The sequence below is a fragment of the Saccopteryx bilineata genome, chromosome 5 (assembly GCF_036850765.1).
Source record: "Saccopteryx bilineata isolate mSacBil1 chromosome 5, mSacBil1_pri_phased_curated, whole genome shotgun sequence".
Taxonomy (NCBI): Eukaryota; Metazoa; Chordata; class Mammalia; order Chiroptera; family Emballonuridae; genus Saccopteryx; species Saccopteryx bilineata.
In genome coordinates, this window is record NC_089494.1 from 86,298,500 (window position 1) to 86,317,579 (window position 19,080).

The window sequence follows — 19,080 nt, forward strand, 5'->3', positions numbered from 1 at the left end:
CTGTCCCTATCTATCTCTTTCTCTGACTCTCTCTGTCCCTGTAAAAAAATTTAAAAAAAAAATTAATTAACCTTTCCATAAAAAGATAAAGTCAGATCACTGTGAAAACAAATCCTCTATACTTGAACTACTTACGAGAGGAGCTCCACAGTAACACCCCCACAGCAGACTGCCACCTGCCATACAATAAACCATTCTCTTCTAGTCACAAGACCTGCTTTCACTCACATTGATGGGTTGCCAATTTTGACTTCATCTATTCTCTTTAGCCATTCTACCCAATGAGATTTAAGTGACAGTGCATGTGGAATTTCTAGAATGCTCATTATAGATAGCTGCTCAGCCTAACCTATGGTGGTGAGTGAATAAAGCAGAATGCTGAAGTTGTCAAAGTTGAAACCCTGGGTTTTTCCAGTCAAGGCACATATGAGAAGCAACCTCTATGAGTTGATGCTTTCTGTTCCTACCGCCCTACCCTCTCCCCCCCCAACTTAAAAAAAAAACACCACACACACACACACACACAATTTCTTCTTTTCCAAAAGAGAAGGGAGATAGATTCCTGCATACACCCCAACCTAGACCTACCTGGCAACCCCCGTCTTGGGCCAATGCTCTGCCCATCTGGGGGCTGCTCTCAACAGAGCTATATTTAGTGCCTAAGGCGGAGGCTCCACGGAGCCGTCCTCAGCACCCAAGGTCGATGTGCTTAAAACAATCTAGCCATGATTCCAGAATAATGGGGGGAGTGGGAGGGAGAGAGAGAAAGAAAGGGAAGGGGAGGGGTGGAGAGGCAGATGGTCGCTTCTCCTGTGCGCCCCGACTGGGAACCAAATCCGGGACATCCACAGGTCAGGCCAATACCACTGAGCCAACAAGTCAGGGCCAAAAAGTTAAGTAAAAACCAGTAGAAAGCTGGATCAGCAAGAATTTAATTGTTGCTCTCTTTCCTCCCTCCTTCCTATAGTCTACAACTAAGGTATATTGAAGATGACAGGACAGAAAGTCAAGCATCAGATTCCATGACTTCCTGAACCCATACCAGTCATAGAGACTGTAGCTCTGAACTTATTTTATCTTCTTTAAACCACTCCTATTTTATGCTATAACATTGGAATTATATATAATTCCAATATATTGAGTTCTGAACATCATTTCAAGCTGATGGTTCATAACCAACAACAAAAAAAGGTGGCATTTATCAATGTCCCATTGACATTGATCAAAAAGGGTACACAGGTTTTAGGTAAACAGGTACCTGGCAATGCACTTTTTTTTTTTAATTTTTTTTTCTTTTTATTTATTCATTTTAGAGAGGAGAGAGAGAGAGACAAAGGGGGAGGAACAGGAAGCATCAACTCCCACATGTGCCTTGACCAGACAAGTGCAGGGTTTTGAACTGGCAACCTCAGTGTTCCAGGTCAACGCTTTATCTACTGCGCCACCACAGGTCAGGCTGGCAATGCACTGTTATCAATAATTTTCAATAAAAGCAATTCTGGTTAAATATTTTTTTCTAAAACACTTATTAAAAGAGGAAGAAAAGGATTAATGATCTTTTGTAGAAAAAGATATAGGATGAAATAAACATTTCTTAGCAGACCTGGTAAATACACACCTTATTTCCCCAAGTATAAGATGCACCTTTTTTTGGGGGGAGGGAAGAATTTGGGGTCTAAAAACTGGGTGCGTCTTATACAGTGGTTGTAGTGGCTTCTACTTCCATTTCCCACTTTTTTGTGCTCATTGTTGAAGACAGTGATTCGTCAACAGACACAGATGAGGACAAGCTAATGGATGGCAGTTTTGACAGTGATAAGGAGCTGTATGAATTTTATGATGTATAAAATTTTGAGTTCAATAACTGTTAATACATGTTTTTTCCAAATTTCAGACCCCAAAATTAAGGTGCGTCTTATACATGGGGAAATACGGTATATGGTAATAGATTATACCAAAAATTAATTACCCAGTTAAGTAGGTACTAATACTGATCCATTTTTGCCTAATATTCTATTTATTTATTTTTTTATTTTAAAATGATTTTACTTATTCATTATAGAGAGGGGACAGAGAGAGAGAGAGAGAGAGAGAGAGAAGGGGGTAGGAGCAGGAAGCATCAACTCCCATATGTGCCTTGACCAGGCAAGCCCAGGGTTTTGAACCGGCAACCTCAGTTTCCAGGTTGACGCTTTATCCACTGCGCCACCACAGGTCAGGCTATTTATTTTTCATATACATGTCAAACACCTTCACTAGATAATAGAAGATTAAGATAAATCTAAAGAAATCACATAAATAATATTAACCTATTAGGTATAGTTCTAAAGATAAAATTTCATCACTGACATGTTTACTCAATAACATTCATAACTGTTTCCTATCATCCAACTACTGCACATGTGATCTTTGCTAAATTCCTTATCTCTCCAAAACAGCAACAATACTTACTATCAGATATAGTGCGATGACATTTTCGGCTTTTTTTAAACTTTTTATTATTTAGAAATTAAATAATACTTATCAATGTACTATTAACATGGATCAATAAGGGCACATAGGTTTCAGGTAAACATCTCTATAGCATTTGAACTGTTGACTATTGTGTGCCCAACCCAAAAGTCAAATTATTTCCTGTTACTATATATTTGTCCCTTTTTATTCACCTCCCCTGTAAAGACTTCATTCAGTTTTATCTATGTCCATGAGTTTCAGTTTTATAGTGCTTAGCTTTTACTGATTTACTTACTTAACAATGTTCAGATGATTAAATGAGATAGGTAAAGTGTTCAACTAAGTGTTGGCATTTACTAAGAAAGCCACAAATGGTATGTCAGTTTGTTCACTTTTGAACATAAATATTTAGAATATTTAAATATTACCTGGATTTAATGCAAAATTATCTATTAAACTCTTCCAAGCAATAAAAGCTATTTTTTTAATTACAGGTGCTCCACTACGAAATCCCAGTTCTTCCAGCTGTAACAAAGAATTAATGAAACTCCCACTTCGATGCAAGGTCTAAAAGATAAAAAATCATTAAGTTATTTACCTGTCTGAAACAACACATAATGCAACAATAGCATTCATTCGAATTAGAAAGGTGATAGAGCCTGTCTAGGTGGTGGCGCAGTGGACAGAACATTGGCCTGGGACATGAGGACCCAGTTGCAAAGCCCCGAGACACCACCAGCTTGAGGACTGGGTTGCTGGCTTGAGCCCAAGGTCATTGTCTTGAGCAAGGGGCCACTCACTCTGTAGTCCCCTGGTCAAGGCACATATGAGAAAGCAATCAATGCACTAAAGTGCTGCAACTATGAGATGATACGTCTCATCTCTCTCCCTTCCTGTCTCTATCTCACTAAAAAAAAAGGTAACAAATACCAAAAAGGGAATACCTGTATAAAAAAACCATTCATTAAAGAATAAAAAATGTTAAACAGGCAAGAAAAACAATTAAGAAAAAATATATTAAAAAACAAACATGAACCATTAAGAAAATTTAAAAAAATATTGTAAGTGGTTATAAACCACATATTATATAACAGAAATATAACAGAAGAGAATATAAATAACAATAAAATGGCTTAGAAAAATCACAAGGAATTCACAAGAAAGCTCTTAGAGCTGGTGAAATTAATCCAACAGTATTTCAGAATATAAGATCAACACCTGAAAATCAGTTCTTTCTACATCAACAAACCCGAAAAGCAATTTGACCTATAGTACCTAAAAGAATACATAGGAATAAATCTAATCAAGAAGGTGAAAAACTTATATAGTAAAAGCAATAAAACAATGCTGAAAAAAATTTAAAGATTTTAAATAAGTGGGAAACTATCCCTCTTCATGAGCAGAAAGATTTAGTATCATTAAAATATTGCCTGACTAGGCGGTGGTGCAGTGGATAGAGCATCGGACTGGGATGTGGAGGACCCAGGTTCGAGACCCCAAGGTCGACGGCTTGAGCAAGGGGTTACTCAGTCTGCTGTAGCCCCACGGTCAAGGTACATATGAGAAAGCCATCAATGAACAACTAAGGTGTCACAACGAAAAACTGATGATTGATGCTTCTCATCTCCGTTTCTATCCGTCTGTTCCTGTCTATCTGTCCCTGTCTATCTCGCTCACTGACTCTCTGTCTCTCTGGTAAAAAAAGACACCACCACAAAAAAATAAGCCTACCAAAAAGCAATCTACAGATTCTACTCAATCTCTATCAAAATTCCAACTGCCCTTTTCACAGAAAAACAATCACTTCTCAAATTCAATATGGAATTTCAAAGAGCTCCCCAAAGCCAAAGTTTTCTGAAAAATAAAGTGGAAGGACTCACACCCTTGCAAGACTTCTAAACCTAATACAAAACTATAGTAATTAAAACATATGGCAGTGGCAGGCCCTGGCCAGTTAGCTCAGTTGGTTAAAAGTGTCATCCCAAAACAACATTGTGGGTTCAATCCCTGGTCAGGGCACACATGGGAAGCAACCAAAAAATGCACAGCTGAGTGGAACAACAAAAGCTTCTCTTCCTCTTCCCCCCCTCTCCCTTCCTCTTTCTAAAATGTTAAGCCCTGGCCGGATAGCTCTTGAGAGTCCTCCTGGAACACAGAGGTTGCTGGTTTGATTCCCCAGTCAGGGTACATACAGGAGCAGCTCGACAGGAAAGGAGATGAAAAGCAACTCACGGTTTGAGGTACCTTAGTTGTTTACTGATTGCTTTCTCATAGGTGCCTTCACAGGCAGGGTGGGGAAGGACGGGGGTGGGGCAGCAGTTCCAGCTGTGCCAGTGACCCTTAGCTCAAGCTAGTGACCATGGGGTCAGGTCTATGATCCCACATTCAAGCCATTAAGCCACTGCGTGGTCAGGCACCATATTTACATTTTATTAAGTCATCTTAAATACTGTATTAAGGAATAATGAGTTATCTCTCCTAAGAAAAATACAGTTAGGTTCCTTTAAGTTTCTGGTCATATTTGTATCAACCAATCAATACACAACCTTATTTTATGTTTATTTTTTAAAAGAAACCTTAGTTAATATACAGCTGTGCACTGCTTAACAGGAATATGTTCTGAGAAATAAATCTGGCAATTTTGTTGTGCAAACATTAGAGTGTGCTTACACAAACCTAGATGGTATAGCCTACTACACACCTAACCTAGGTTATATGGTACAGCTTGCTAATGCAGAAAAGCAAGATTAAATCAAGCACAAAAGAAAACGATGCAATCAAGTGATGAAATGGGGAGAAGCCCGAGCCAAAGTACACAGCATACTACTGTATTTTATGGAATATGCTTTTTTTAGTGAGACAGAGAGGGATAGAGAGACAGGAAAGGAGAGATGAGAAGCATCAATTTATAGTTGCAGCACCTTGTTGTTCATGGATTTGCTTTCTCGTTTGTGCCAGGGGGAGGGGGCCTCCAGTGAAACCAGCAACCATGGGGTCAGGTCTATGATCCTGCGCTCAAGCTGGCAACCTTGAGGTTTGAACCTGGGCCCTCAGAGTCCCAAGCTGATGCTCTATCCTCTGAGCCACAGATTGGTCAAGCTATGGCAAACATTTTTCTAATTAAGTAGAAAGTGTACACTCTAAAAGAGCAATAAATAGTAAATACACAATCCAGTAAGTTGTTCAGTATCATTATTATTATGTACTGCACGTAATTATATGTGATATACTGTTATGCAACTGGCAATGCAGTAGGTGTGCTTATACTAGCATCACCACAAACACCCATCACTATGCAATAGAAATTTTCAGCTCCATTATAGCCTCACAGGACCACCATTGTATATGCAGTCTGTTGTTGACCTCAACACCGTTATGCGGTCCACAATTGTATAGGGTTATTTCATTAACACTAAACTCCTGACCAATAGCATTATAACTCAGGCCTTACCTAACATCCACATTTTCTCCACAAAGCAAATCAGTCTTCCTATACTTAAAAAAACTAGAAAGTCTTTTAACACTACATTCGGGGCCATTTAAAAGATGCAAATAGCAAAAAAAGCACAAAAAGTAAAAATGTGGCACTGTATAGATCACAAAAAGAACCGTTTAAAAGATATAGAGAGCTCAGCCTGATCAGGTCATGGCACAGTGGATAGAGCTTCGGACTGGGATGTGAAGGACCCAGGTTCAAAACCCCGAGGTCACCAGCTTGAGCATGGGATCCTAGATATGACCCCATTGTCATTGGCTTTAGCCCAAAGGTGGCTGGCTGGAGCCTGGGGTCACTGGCTTAAGCAAGGGATCACTTGCTCTGCCGTAGCCCCCCGCCCCTGTCAAGGCACATGAGAAAGCAATCAATGGACAAGCAATCAACACACAACTAAGATGCTGCAATGAAGAATTGATGCTTTTCATCTCTCCCCCTTCCTGTCTGTCCCTATCTGTCCCTCTCTCTCTTTCAAAAAAAAAAAAAAAAAAAAAAAAAAAAGATATAGAGCTCAAACATCAACTGGGAACAAACCCACTGGGGAATTCAATTTTAGAAAATTATAGTCTGGCCTGTGGTGGTACAGTGGATAAAGTGTCAATCTGGAATGCTGAGGTCCACGGTTCGAAACCCTGGGCTTGCCTGGTCAAGGCACATATGGGAGTTGATACCTCCTACTCCTCCTCTCATCTCTCCCCTCCCACCCCCACCCCTAAAATGAATAAAAATCTAAAAAACAAAACCAAACCAAACACTCTCAAAGTGAGAAAAAAGGAAATTATACACCACCAGTATTGAAGTTGGGTTTACAAATGAATTTTAGTGAGCAGGTGATTTTACACATTATGGGATGATGAACAATGAGGATTGACTAAGCTACGTAAATCAAGTTAAGAGCCTGACCAGGTGGTGGTGCAGTGGACAGTGAGTCACTCTTGGGACACAGAAGACCAAGGTTTGAAACCCCAAGGTCACTGGCTTGAGTGCAGGCTCATCTGGTTTGAGCACAGCTCACCAGTTTGAACCCAACGTCACTGGCTTGAGCAAGGGGTTACTCAGTCTACTATAACGCTCCAGTCAAGGGACACATGAGAAAGCAATCAGCCTGACCAAGCGATGGCGCAGTGGATAGAGCGTCGGACTGAAATGCCGAGGAACCAGGTTCGAGACCCTGAGGTCGCCAGCTTGAGCGCAGGCTCATCTGGTTCGAGCAAGGGCTCACCAGCTTGGACCTAAGGTCGCTGGCTCCAGCAAGGGTTTACTTGGTCTGCTGAAGGCCTGCAGTCAAGGTACATATGAGAAAGCGATCAATGGACAACACTAAGGTGTCGCAACGCGCAACAAAAGACTAATGATTGATGCTTCTCATCTGTTTCTGTCTGCCTGTCCCTGTCTATCCCACTCTCTGACTCTCTCTCTGTCACTGTAAAAAAAAAGAAAAAAGAAAGCAATCAATGAACAACTAAGGTGTCTCAACACAGAATTGATGCTTCTCATCTCTCTCTTTTCCTGTTTGTTCATATCTGTCCCTGTCTCTGTCACAAAATAAAGTTAAGAAATGAAAGGGTCTGGCCTGTAGAATAGAACTGTGACCTGTTCTTTAAATGGGACTTACCTTCCCAAGAAGTTTGATAAACAAAGGCCATAATTTTAAAACGTAAGTCTCATTTTTATTCATGAATAGCTTTTGGAGTTCTGAAAGTAATTTCTGCAAACAAAAGCAAAGAGGACTCTTAAAAAGGAAAAAATACTCAGTATCAAATTGGCTGATTGTCTCAGCCAAATAACTTTAACCATGTTTTATCAGGATAACTTTCAAAGCAAAGCTGAGAGTTGTATAATCAATGTTTAAATATAAATAGCCATTTAAGCTTTCCTATGCTTGTCTTATCACAATCTGGCCATTTTTGCAAGAATCAATGCAGCCCAATTTTTTTCTACCAATATTCTTTCCCCTAAAAACTTCAGCATGCATTAATCAGAGTTGAAATTACAATGTTTTAACTTCATACTCTCCTAACTTTAAAAATACATTAATTTCATGGATAATATATTTGAGAAAATTTTAGTTCAAAATTATGAAGAATTTTATATATGCTCTTAAAAATAAGTAAACTCATCAGAATAAACAAACTTCCAAAGACAAGAGAGATGCTTTATTGGACTCCAAACATTACCATGAACCCACAAAACCCCAGCACTTGGAATCTGGAAAGTTCCCTCCTTGTCTGGATTACTATAGTATGTCCCTAGTTTTCCTGCTCCTACTCAACCCCCTTTTGAGTCTATTCTCAACACAGGCAGAGTAATCCTTTTAAAACCCAATGGAAGGCCCTGGCCAGGTAGCTCAGTTGGTTAGAGCGTTGTCCCGATAGGCAAGGTTGAGGGTGCAACCCCCTGGTCAGGGCATATACAAGAATCAACCAATGAATGCATAAATTAGCCGAACAAATTGATGTTTCTCTCTAAAAATTAATAAACAAACAAATCAGTAACTATACCACTCATGGACTCAAAACCTTCAAATATGGTTTTCAATAGAACCCAGTCTTAAATGATCTCCAAGGTCCTTTGTGATTTATCCGTTTCTCTGAAATGATCTCCTACACTTCACCCTCATGAAGTTCACTGTAATACTCTTCCCCCTTCACCCCCAGATTTCATGGAACACAACTAACAGAGCAGGGCCTTTTGCTCTCACATTTCCTCCGAAGACCTAACTCCTTTATGACCTTCAAATCACTGTTCAAATATCCGATTCTTTTATTACCTGACCACCCCCCCCTTCCTCCTCTGCAGTGACCCTTCTCCCTCCCCATCCTGGCCCTGCTGTTCTCCATGCTTGTCACTTAATCTACTATATATACTTTACTATCTCTATCACTACAAAACAATCTCAAGTTACCTTTTTTCCCCTAGTATATTCAGTGCCTAAGACACTCAGCATATTATAAATGATCAGTAAATGTTACAAGAACAAAGGTTACAAAACATAAAGCCTGGGCAAATAATTTTAGAAAACTGAAAGTAATACTTACAGTAGTCATAAGCTGCTCTGTGATGGATGCTATTTCTTGTTGTTTGTGAAGCAACAATGGCATTCCCATCTCTAAAGCAGTCGCTCCCCGTAAATGTACTTTTTGAGCCGAATGAACAACCAAAGGTATTACCAATTTTGCCCACCTAACTGACTCTTCTCCCATTTGAATTGGAGCTTGTTCTATTAGCCTACAATAGAGAAATCAATGAATAAATTACCTTGACCTCACTACCAGGAAAATACACAGAAATATGCATAGTATGGTCCATTTGTTTTAGAATAAGTACATGTATATACACGCAAAAAAGATCTATTTTTTTGGTTTCTGTATTATTCTTATACATTTTTATAAATAAACACTTATTCTGTCTTCTTTAAAAAATTTTTAACTACTAATTTTTTTTTAGAATTAAATTGAGCCTGACCCGGCGGTGGTGCAATGGATAGAGAGCATCAGCCTAGGACGCTGAGGACCCAGGCCTGAACACTGAGGTCACTGGCTCAGATGGAGACCGCCCCCCCATAAGGTATGTATGGAGAAAGCAATCAGTGAACTAGGTGTTGCAACTACGAGATGATGTTTCTCATCTCTCTCTCCCTTTCTCTCTCTTAAAAAGAAATTCAATGCTTTTTATAGGACAGTCAAGAGAACTGTGACATAACAATGATCAGGGCATCAGAATACTAAAGTAGTTAAAGCAAAACGTTCATTACAAAAAGCAAGGATGTAGAAAAAAAGTAAGGCATTTTCTTGTTCTCCCTTTTCCTGCTAGGCACTGTTAATGACACCCTAAATATCCCCTATAGCTCACTTGGGAGTCTACATTATTTTTTTAAATTCTTACGAGCCTGACCAGGTGGTGACGCAGTGGATAGAGCGTCGGACTGGGACACAGAGGACCCAGGTTTGAAACCCTGAGGTTGCCAGCTTGTACATGGGCTCACACCAGCTTGAGTGCAGGGTGGCCAGCTTGAGTGTGGGATCATAGACATGACCCCAGAGTCGCTGGCTTGAAGCCCAAGGAGCTGGCTTGATCAAGGAAGGGGTCCCCACTCTGCTGGAGCCCCCTGGTCAAGGCACATATGAAAAAGCAATCAACAAACAATTAAGATGCCACAACAAAGAACCAATGCTTCTCATCTCTCTCCCTTCCTGTCTGTCTGTCCTTACCTGTCCCTCTGTCTCTGTCACAGAAAAAAAAATTTTTTTTCTTGCAAAAACTTTAACAGGAACAATTTCTAAACCGGAATTGTGTTAATGGCAGTAGTAAACCAAGATTTTATTTTTAAGACTCTCAGTAAATATAAACGTAAAAACCTACTAAGTTAACACAACTACTTCCTTCTTCCTGCTACATTGTCCTCTTGAGACTTTTAGTCCAGAAGACATTCCCTTCTTTTAATGTCTAACTCAAATTCAAATACCAAAAACTCCACTCCTAGAGACAAATTCTAATATTCCTGAAACTATTCCTCCAATTTGCAGAGCATCCAAATTCATACCTTATGATGACATTTAATGCTTCATAATCAACAACAGCAGAATGCATCTCTCCTTTATTATATATTACTTCTAATGAATCAATTATATTGGATACCTAAAAGACAGGACAAGATAAATACAAAGCAAGTAGTAAGCCTAAGTTTTTTAAATGGCATGTAGCTAAAAAATAAGAACTATACTCACTACTTTACCAACAACTTCAGTGGGAAACGTCTGCTTGGATATCACCCAAAGTGCCCTACTACGTACATTTCTGTCTGAGGTCTTAACAATATCACTCAATTCTGAAAACAGTTCTTGAATATTCTTCTCTGAAAAACAAGCAGCTTTAATTATGTGATTACTTTACATCCTTTAAAACATCAAATATAAAAAAAGAGATAAATACCAGCTTTCCCTGTCAAAAAATTTAATGCATATCCAAAGAAAAGGAGTAGAGAACCAACTTTTCCCACTTCTTCCCAAACACTAAGATGACAATGAAGATGTTAGTTAAAACAGTAGACTCTAAATCAGGTATTTGTACAATAAAATAATTTTATAGTTATCATTAGTAGGTTTGACCATAAAAGAAAAATTTTGCCAAAATGTTATGAATCCCACATTTCTGCTCTAAAATAACTCCTACTTTAGATTGCTAACATTCATATACAAGGTGGGGCAGTGTAGGTTTATGGTTCCGAGTATGGGAGTTTAAATTCTTGCGTTAATATTTATTGTATTGCCTGACCAGGGGGTGGCACAGTGGATAGAGCGTCGGACTGGGATGTAGAGGACCCAGGTTCAAGACCCCGAGGTCACCAGCTTGAGCACGGGCTCAACTGTTTTGAGCAAAGCTTACCAGCTTGGACCCAAGGTCGCTGGCTCAGCAAGGGGTTACTTGGTCTGCTGAAGGCCCATGGTCAAGACACATATGAGAAAGCAATCAATGGACAACTAAGGTGTCACAACAAAAAACTGATGATTGATGCTTCTCATCTCTCTCCGTTCCTGTCTGTCTGTCCCTATCGATTCCTCTCTCTGACTCTGTCTCTGTAAAAAATAAAGATAAATAAAATATTTATTATTTCCCATATGAACTGTAAACCTACTTTTGCCCCACCCTGTATTATAAAAAAAAGGCAGAAACTTCCCTCAGAAAATGATGGCAGCAACTTTCTTATATTATTATTCCCTGTTTCCCCTTCTCTAAAGATCACATCCTAGGTTTCCTTTACTATGACAAACTACTAAGAGCAACAATTTAGTTGAAAACTTAGAAAGCATCAGGTCAGTCTTGTATTCATTACCATTTTAGTTCCAAATTATCCCATTTACCACTACGGAAAAACTTCAATTCAGCATATTTTTTAGTGTAATGACCATCTAAATCAACTTCCAAAGTAGGTAAGAGTTTTATAAAAGAAAAAGTTCAGTTTTCATAGCAATTATTTATAAGTAGGTTTATTTCCTTTTAGAGCAAATTTTGTAATTATCAAAGAGCTATGTCTAAGAAAAAGAAACTTTCCAATGATAACCTAAATATTTCTATCTCAAAAGCAAACTCTAAACTATGTTATGAGTCTAACAGAACAGTACTTTGAACAGTATTAAAAGTATTTACTTATAAACTCTAAAAATATAATAAACTACCTGATAATCCTGAGGTAATTTTGGGATTATATACACAAAACCCCAAGGCCTGTAGAGCGGCACAACTGACCTCCGAGTTTTCACTGGAAATGTGACTCTACCAAAAAAGAAACAAACAAACAAAAAAGGGAAAAATTAAACTTGATACAAATAAGTACAATTGTGAATCAATGTTTAGACATAATCTGATTAAAAAGCCAAATTACATTTTAGTGCAATCAACGTATCTTTGAAAGTGGGTGAGATAAAATCAAGAGGCCATGTACACCGCTTGGCAAAGAGGCAAACTAGACAAAGACGAACTAAATAAAGGATATTTTTCTTAAAAGAGTAAGAACACCTCTACACATTTGAAAGCAAAGAAAAAGCCAAAAAAAAGGGTGAAGATGTTACAGACACTAGACAGGAAATAGTAGTAAAGCCCTTCCACAAAGGTGAGGAAGACTCAAACACAAAAGCCGACATTAAGAGTGGAGTAATATATATATATTTTTTTGTATTTTTCTGAAGCTGGAAACGGGGAGACAGTCAGACAGACTCCCGCATGCGCCCGACCGGGATCCACCCGGCACGCCCACCAGGGGGCGATGCTCTGCCCCTGGGGGGGGGGGGTCACTCTGTTGCGACCAGAGCCACTCTAGCGCCTGGGGCAGAGGCCAAAGAGCCATCCTCAGCGCCCGGGCCATCTTTGTTCCAATGGAGCCTCGGCTGCGGGAGGGGAAGAGACAGAGAGAGAGGAAGGAGAGGGGGAGGGGTGGAGAAGCAGATGGGCGCTTCTCCTGTGTGCCCTGGCCGGGAATCAAACCCAGGACTTCTGCACGCCAGGCCAACGCTCTACCACTGAGCCAACCGGCCAGGGCTGGAGTGATATCTTTTAAGACTGCTGTTGAACCTTAGCATTTACTGAGTAATTAAAGTGCAAAGTTTTAAATATTATCTCAATAATTAAAAATCCCTACTTCACAGACAATTCAAATACAAATCCACCTAGAAGTAGAAGTCCAACCCATACTTTATATGTAAAAAACATAAAATCCCAAACTTCTCAAATACAGCGTTGGGCAAAAGTAGATTTACAGTATGAAAAAAAAGACATGCAGGTTATGATTATTACAATAGTTTTATTAACTGTTTTGTGTACTTGCCAACTGTAAACCTACTTTTGCCCACCCAATATTTCCCCTAACCCTGTTACTTGAAAGCCTATGTCTATCTTGGCACCTTTCCTATTCAAAAGTGATTTGTGGCCCTGGCCGGTTGGCTCAGTGGTGGAGCGTCGGACTGGCGTGCAGAGGTCCCAGGTTCGATTCCCAGCCAGGGCACACAGGAGAGGCGCCCATCTGCTTCTCCACCCCTCCCCCTCTCCTTCCTCTCTCTCTCTCTTCCCCTCCCGCAGCTAAGGCTCCATTGGAGCAAAGATGGCCCTGGCGCTGGGGATGGCTCTGTGGCCTCTGCCTCAGGCGCTAGAGTGGCTCTGGTTGCAACATAGTGACGCCCAGGATGGGCAGAGGATCGCCCCCTGGTGGGCGTGCCGGGTGGAACCCCGGGCACATGCGGGGAGTCTGTCTGTCTCTCCCCGTTTCCAGCTTCAGAAAAATACAAAAAAAAAAAAAAGTGATTTGTGTTCAAAATCCTTCCATTTCTCTGAATCAGCTATGCAAGGAAACTTCTACTATTTGTTACTCTTGAGAAGAATAAATGCTGGTAGTAAATACATGAATAGGCACTTCCGTACAGCATCCCTTTTATAATTTATCAAACAAACCAACAAAGAAACCAAACCCTGGGGCATAAGGGACATTCAAGAACTCTATTCAGACAACCATAAACAGTCCTATACACATAAGATTCTGAAAAGTACCACTAGTATCTCCTGGGTTACAATCAGCATGTGTCTGCAATCAACTTCTTTTTAATACATGTTGCATTCAAGGGTTCTTTAGAAGTGGTGTGTCTTATCTTCAAGAATGCCGTGGGTTCACAGAAACAGTACTAGCAGAATTCTAAATAACACATTTTACTTAGTATAATTCTTCTAAAGAAATTCTAATATCCTCTTGGTGCTTAAGAAATTCACACACAAAGCTTCTGTTGAGTGTCCTATCACTAATCACCCAGGTACTTCTAAATACTGTATAATTAATTTTAGGAGTCACAAGTTATAAATGGATTTTTTAATGCAGGGGGTAAGTGGAATTTTGGCATTCCTAACCCCTACGATGTTCTGGAGTCAACTGTAAGTACTCATCAGGCATTTAAGTTACAAACTCTATATACAAACAGTGCAACTTGACTCAAATGCATGCAACTGACTTCTTGACTTCATACTGTCAAGTACCAAAAATACGAAGATGCATGTTTTCATAATATCAAATACAGTTTTGTGCCGCTTAATGGGGTTATGTTCTGAGAAATGCATTGTTAAATAATTTTGTCATTGTGTGAACATCAGAGTGCACTTGCAAAAACCTAGATGGTATAGCCCAGTGGTCCCAAACCTTTTTTTGGGCCACGGACCGGTTTAATGTCAGAAAATATTTTCATGGACCGGCCTTTAGGGTGGGACGGATAAATGTATCACGTGACTGAGAAAAGCATCAAGAGTGAGTCTTAGACAGATGTAACAGAGGGAATCTGGTCATTAAAAAAAAACAAAAAACATTGTTCAGACTTAAATATAAATAAAACGGAAATAATGTAAGTTATTCTTTCTCTGCAGACCGGTACCAAATGGCCCACGGACTGAGACCGGTCTGTGGCCCTGGGGTTGGGGACCACTGCTATAGCCTACAACGTAAGTTGTATATAGCCTGTTGCTCCTAGGCTACAATCCTGTACAGCGTATTACTTCACTCACAATGAGACAAAAGTCAAGCATCAAGAGATGTGATTAAGTGCAAGACATGAGGCTGCTGCCAGGGTAACAAAGCATGCTATTTTACATTCTAAAAAAACAAAAAGTTTAGTATAGTAAATACATAATCTGGTAACACAATGTTTATCTTTATCAAGAATTACTACTGTACATGCTGTATGTAATTGCATTCATGATCCTTACACATGACTGGCAGTACCGATGTTTGTTTACACTAGCACCACCACAAAGGAGAGTAAAGCAGTGAGCTGTACTGTTGAGGGCCACAATATTACTGGGTGATAGGATTTTTTCAGCTCCCTAATAATCTTATGGAATCACCTTTGTTTATGGTTGGTCCAAGTTGTTGACTAAAATCATCATTATGCAGAGCATGATTATACTATTGGAATGCCAAACATGATGAAGAAAAATGGGATATCACTGATATTGTATAATAATACTATTAGTTCCTGCTTACATGAACAAAAAGCACTGATAACTGTTAACAGGAATACTTAAGAGTAGGCAGTACCTCAAATGCAGCAACATTCAGCCAAAAATCATACTAAAATGTACAATGAATATCTTGATAGAATATTTCTACTTACAAGCACAAAAACAGGTTCATAAAAATAAAAACTTGAGCCTGACCAGGCGGTGGCGCAGTGAATAGAGCATCTGACTGAGATGCGGAAGACCCAGGTTCAAGACCCCAGGTCGCCAGCTTGAGCGCAGGTTCATCTGGTTTAAGCAAAGCTCACAGCTTGGACCCAAGGTCGCTGGCTGGAGCAAGGGGTTACCCCGTCTGCTGAAGGTCCTCAGTCAAGGCACATATGAGAAAGCAATCAATGAACAACTAAAGTGTCACAACGAAAAACTGATGATTGATGCTTCTCATCTCCCTCCATTCTTGTCTGTCTGTCCCTATCTATCCCTCTCTCTGACTCTCTGTCTCTGTTAAAAAAAAAACAACAACAAAAATACTCGAAGGGACTTTGGAGAATGAATTCAACCTTTAATTCTAAAAACAAGAAAACTCACAGTTTAAGTGTTAAAGATGGTACAAAGCCAGTGTACTCAAGCAAGGACAAGAATATATATAGGTTTGATGTTAAACTATGTCACTTTCCTATAAACAAGCAATAAAGATAACCTTAATGGTTTTTAACCAGGCAAGAGTAGCAAAATCTGATGTATGAAGATTAAAGAAATAAAAAGTGACTGTTACACAAAAGACCAAAACCAAAATTATGGAAAAAAAGGCAATAAAACGGATTAATCTCTGTTTTTTTTTTTTTTAACACAGACAGTCAGAGAGAGTCAGAGAGAGGGATAGACAGGAACGGGAGAGATGAGAAGCATCAATCAGTTTTTCGTTGCGACACCTTAGTTGTTCATTGATTGCTTTCTCATATGTGCCTTGATGGCAGGCTTCAGCAGACTGAGTAACCCCTTGCTCGAGGCAGCAACATTGGGTTGAAGCTCGTGAGCTTTTGCTCAAACCAGATGAGCCCGCACTCAAGCTGGTGACCTCGGAGTCTCGAACCTGGGTCCTTCAGCATCCCAGTCAGCTGCTCTATCCACTGCACCACCGCCTGATCAGGCTGATCACTGCTTTTAAATTAAGAGCTAGATTCTCATTCAAATGGCCCTGGGCAATTTTAGACAAATTAAACCAAATTCTTCTGCAAAGTGGGGATTAAAGACTAACCTCATAGGAACATGGAGTTCAATTAAATGGGAGAATACTGTAAATTCAGAGTACATTGTATAACCTCAGATAGTACTATAACTTGCTTTTGTCTTCTTGAAATCCAAAGTTTTCCCTACAAATAAAAAATATTTAACACATACCTTTAAAATATCAAAGAGCTGAGAGTTTTTCTCAATCTCTGTAAAGACTTCTTTCCCATCTTCTCCAGTAATACGACTTAAAAGCAGAAATAATAGGTTATTATGCAAACAACAGATGCAAAAAAGTAATCACTCCCTAAAATACCTGTATAATCTTTTTAAAGTTTATGTTAGAATTCCGGCACATTAACTTGACCTATTGCTTAAAACCCTTAAATACAGAATGCAATAAACATTTGAAGCAAAAAAAAGAATCCGCAGTGTACAAGTTTGGACAGTTTCACCGTGTGAAGAGGGAAAGAGAAAGTTTCCCCTAGTTGCAAACACTACATCTTTATGGTTTTGTATCGCTTGTTATCCTCTCCTTGCAATTTCCCAGTAACTACAAAAAACTCAAAATGGTTTGCGCGGCGGGTAATATTATAAAGTATTTGAAATTCAAATAAAACTCAGGTTATTTCCTTGATTTAAAAAAAAAAAAAAAAAAAAAACCAAACCAGTCTGGGTTGCCACACTGTCTCAATACACGTGCGACTTACGCTAGAAACCACTCCTCCAGCATGCCCGCTTCCAAACTTTTTCACCTTCGATCACAAGGCACAGGAGCTGGCTTCCTCATTCCAAACGTGCCGCTCGGCAATGCAGCAGCAGCTAGCCCCCCCGCCCACTGGCCGCAAGCCCCCCCACCGGCCGCGACCCCGGCGTCCTCCCTGCTGCCTGACCTCGACCACACACAGACTCGGGTGCGCGCCCCACCCCCACTGCGTGCACCCCGAGAACCACCAGACCGCCCATCCCCACTCCCAGCGAGCCTCACCTGGCCAGGGCGAGGTAAGCGTCCGTCAGCTCTCCAGGGGAGGCGGAACTGTCTTCCAGCGTCTCCAAAAGCGGCGCGAGGGGGCTCTGATCCGCGGCCGTCATGTTGACCACCCTGAGCGACCGACCGGAAGAGAAAACCCAGTGACCAAGGGCAACAACTCCCGGCCGCCGGCCGGCGCGATTCCGGGCCCCAGACCCGCGCACCCGCCCGGGGTCCGGTCCCACCACACACGTCCACAGCACGGCCCCGGGCGCACTAACCTAACCCAGACCCTAACCTGCTCCTGCGCCCCGCAACCCACGTCCAGCCCACCCCGATGCGGCCCAGGCGCTCTCCCGCCACTTTCCCGGGTAGCTTTCAACAGGGGGAGGAGACCGGCGTGGGGCGGGAGAAGCCGGGAGTACCGCGCATCTCACGGCGAGGGATGGGGGCGCTCGGCGGAGGGTTTCCCGAGGCTAGCACCGTGACCCCGACATCCACCCCCACGTCTGAAAATCAGAACTGTGTCCTCCCCGACGCTGCGCCGCACCACCCACCGCGGGCCCGCCTAGACCTTCCCGGCTTGACCTGTTTACTCACGCGTGCAGCCCGCTCCTTCCTAGACCAAGATGGAGTCAGGGGCGGGCTCAGGAGCGCGCGGGAGCAGGCAGGCCTGGCGGGAGAGGCTCGAGCGGATCCAACAGGCAGCAGCGCGCCGAAGTCATCGATCTCCGCCCTTCGCCGCCGGCGGCCCCGCCCTGTGCTTCAGGGCGCACCTACGGGTGGAGCAGTTTTGGCCTGATTTTCAACAAGAGGAACTTGTAACTCGAGACGTTAAGCTCCCAAATTCATCAGAATAAATTTAATGAGACTTCAGACTGTTTTCAAACGCCGCGTTTAATGTTTATTGAAGTATTAGCAACAAATCATTTAGCAAGAGGACATAACTGTACTGCAGTGTTTTTTCTTTTTAATTAGATTTATTGGGATGACATGTACTGCAATGATTAAAACTAAGAGCTGCGTCTAAATTTGTCTAGATTCCAACCCTAACTAAATGTAACGTTAGCAAGTTCATCAACCTTTATATGCCTCCGTTTCGTCTTCAGTAAAATAATGATAGTAGTACCTACTTCATATATACTGCTCACAAAATTTAGAGGTTATTTCAAAATAAATACAAAGCGATAAAAAAAAGCATTTGATTTTTTTTTTATTAAACAAGAACATCAGAAAAGCAAATGAGAAGTCAAAGAAAGTCATCCAATTAGGCAAATGAGATGCAAAACCAACTTTTTTTTATTGGTGAAAATACACTATACAAAAGGCTGAAAGTATTGCAGTATCTCATGTTCCCTGATCCCCTAATTTTGATGAACACTATAAAAGAGAAGTGAGAAAAGGTAAGAACCAATGGTTCTCAGGTTTTTAAGTGTGCATAACAATG

At 40.8% G+C, this 19,080-nt stretch overlaps 1 protein-coding gene across 11 annotated transcripts in view; it reads right to left on the minus strand.

Moving 5' to 3' along the window:
• RIF1 (replication timing regulatory factor 1) overlaps nt 1-18,660 on the minus strand; it is a 73,741-nt gene extending 55,081 nt beyond the window's left edge. For 3 of the 11 annotated variants that reach the window (XM_066232886.1, XM_066232890.1, XM_066232887.1), the window contains exons 1-8: nt 17,652-18,660; nt 16,835-16,910; nt 12,124-12,220; nt 10,675-10,817; nt 10,491-10,585; nt 8,986-9,175; nt 7,563-7,655; nt 2,883-3,021 (exon numbers count right to left, since the gene is read on the minus strand). In XM_066232886.1, the coding sequence (XP_066088983.1) occupies nt 2,883-3,021; nt 7,563-7,655; nt 8,986-9,175; nt 10,491-10,585; nt 10,675-10,817; nt 12,124-12,220; nt 16,835-16,910; nt 17,652-17,755 (937 nt within the window). In that variant the 5' untranslated portion in view covers nt 17,756-18,660. The remainder of the gene's footprint in view (nt 1-2,882; nt 3,022-7,562; nt 7,656-8,985; nt 9,176-10,490; nt 10,586-10,674; nt 10,818-12,123; nt 12,221-16,834; nt 16,911-17,651) is intronic. The other 8 variants (XM_066232889.1, XM_066232885.1, XM_066232884.1 and 5 more) reach the window with 6 other exon arrangements.
• Between the last annotated feature and the right edge of the window lie 420 nt (nt 18,661-19,080).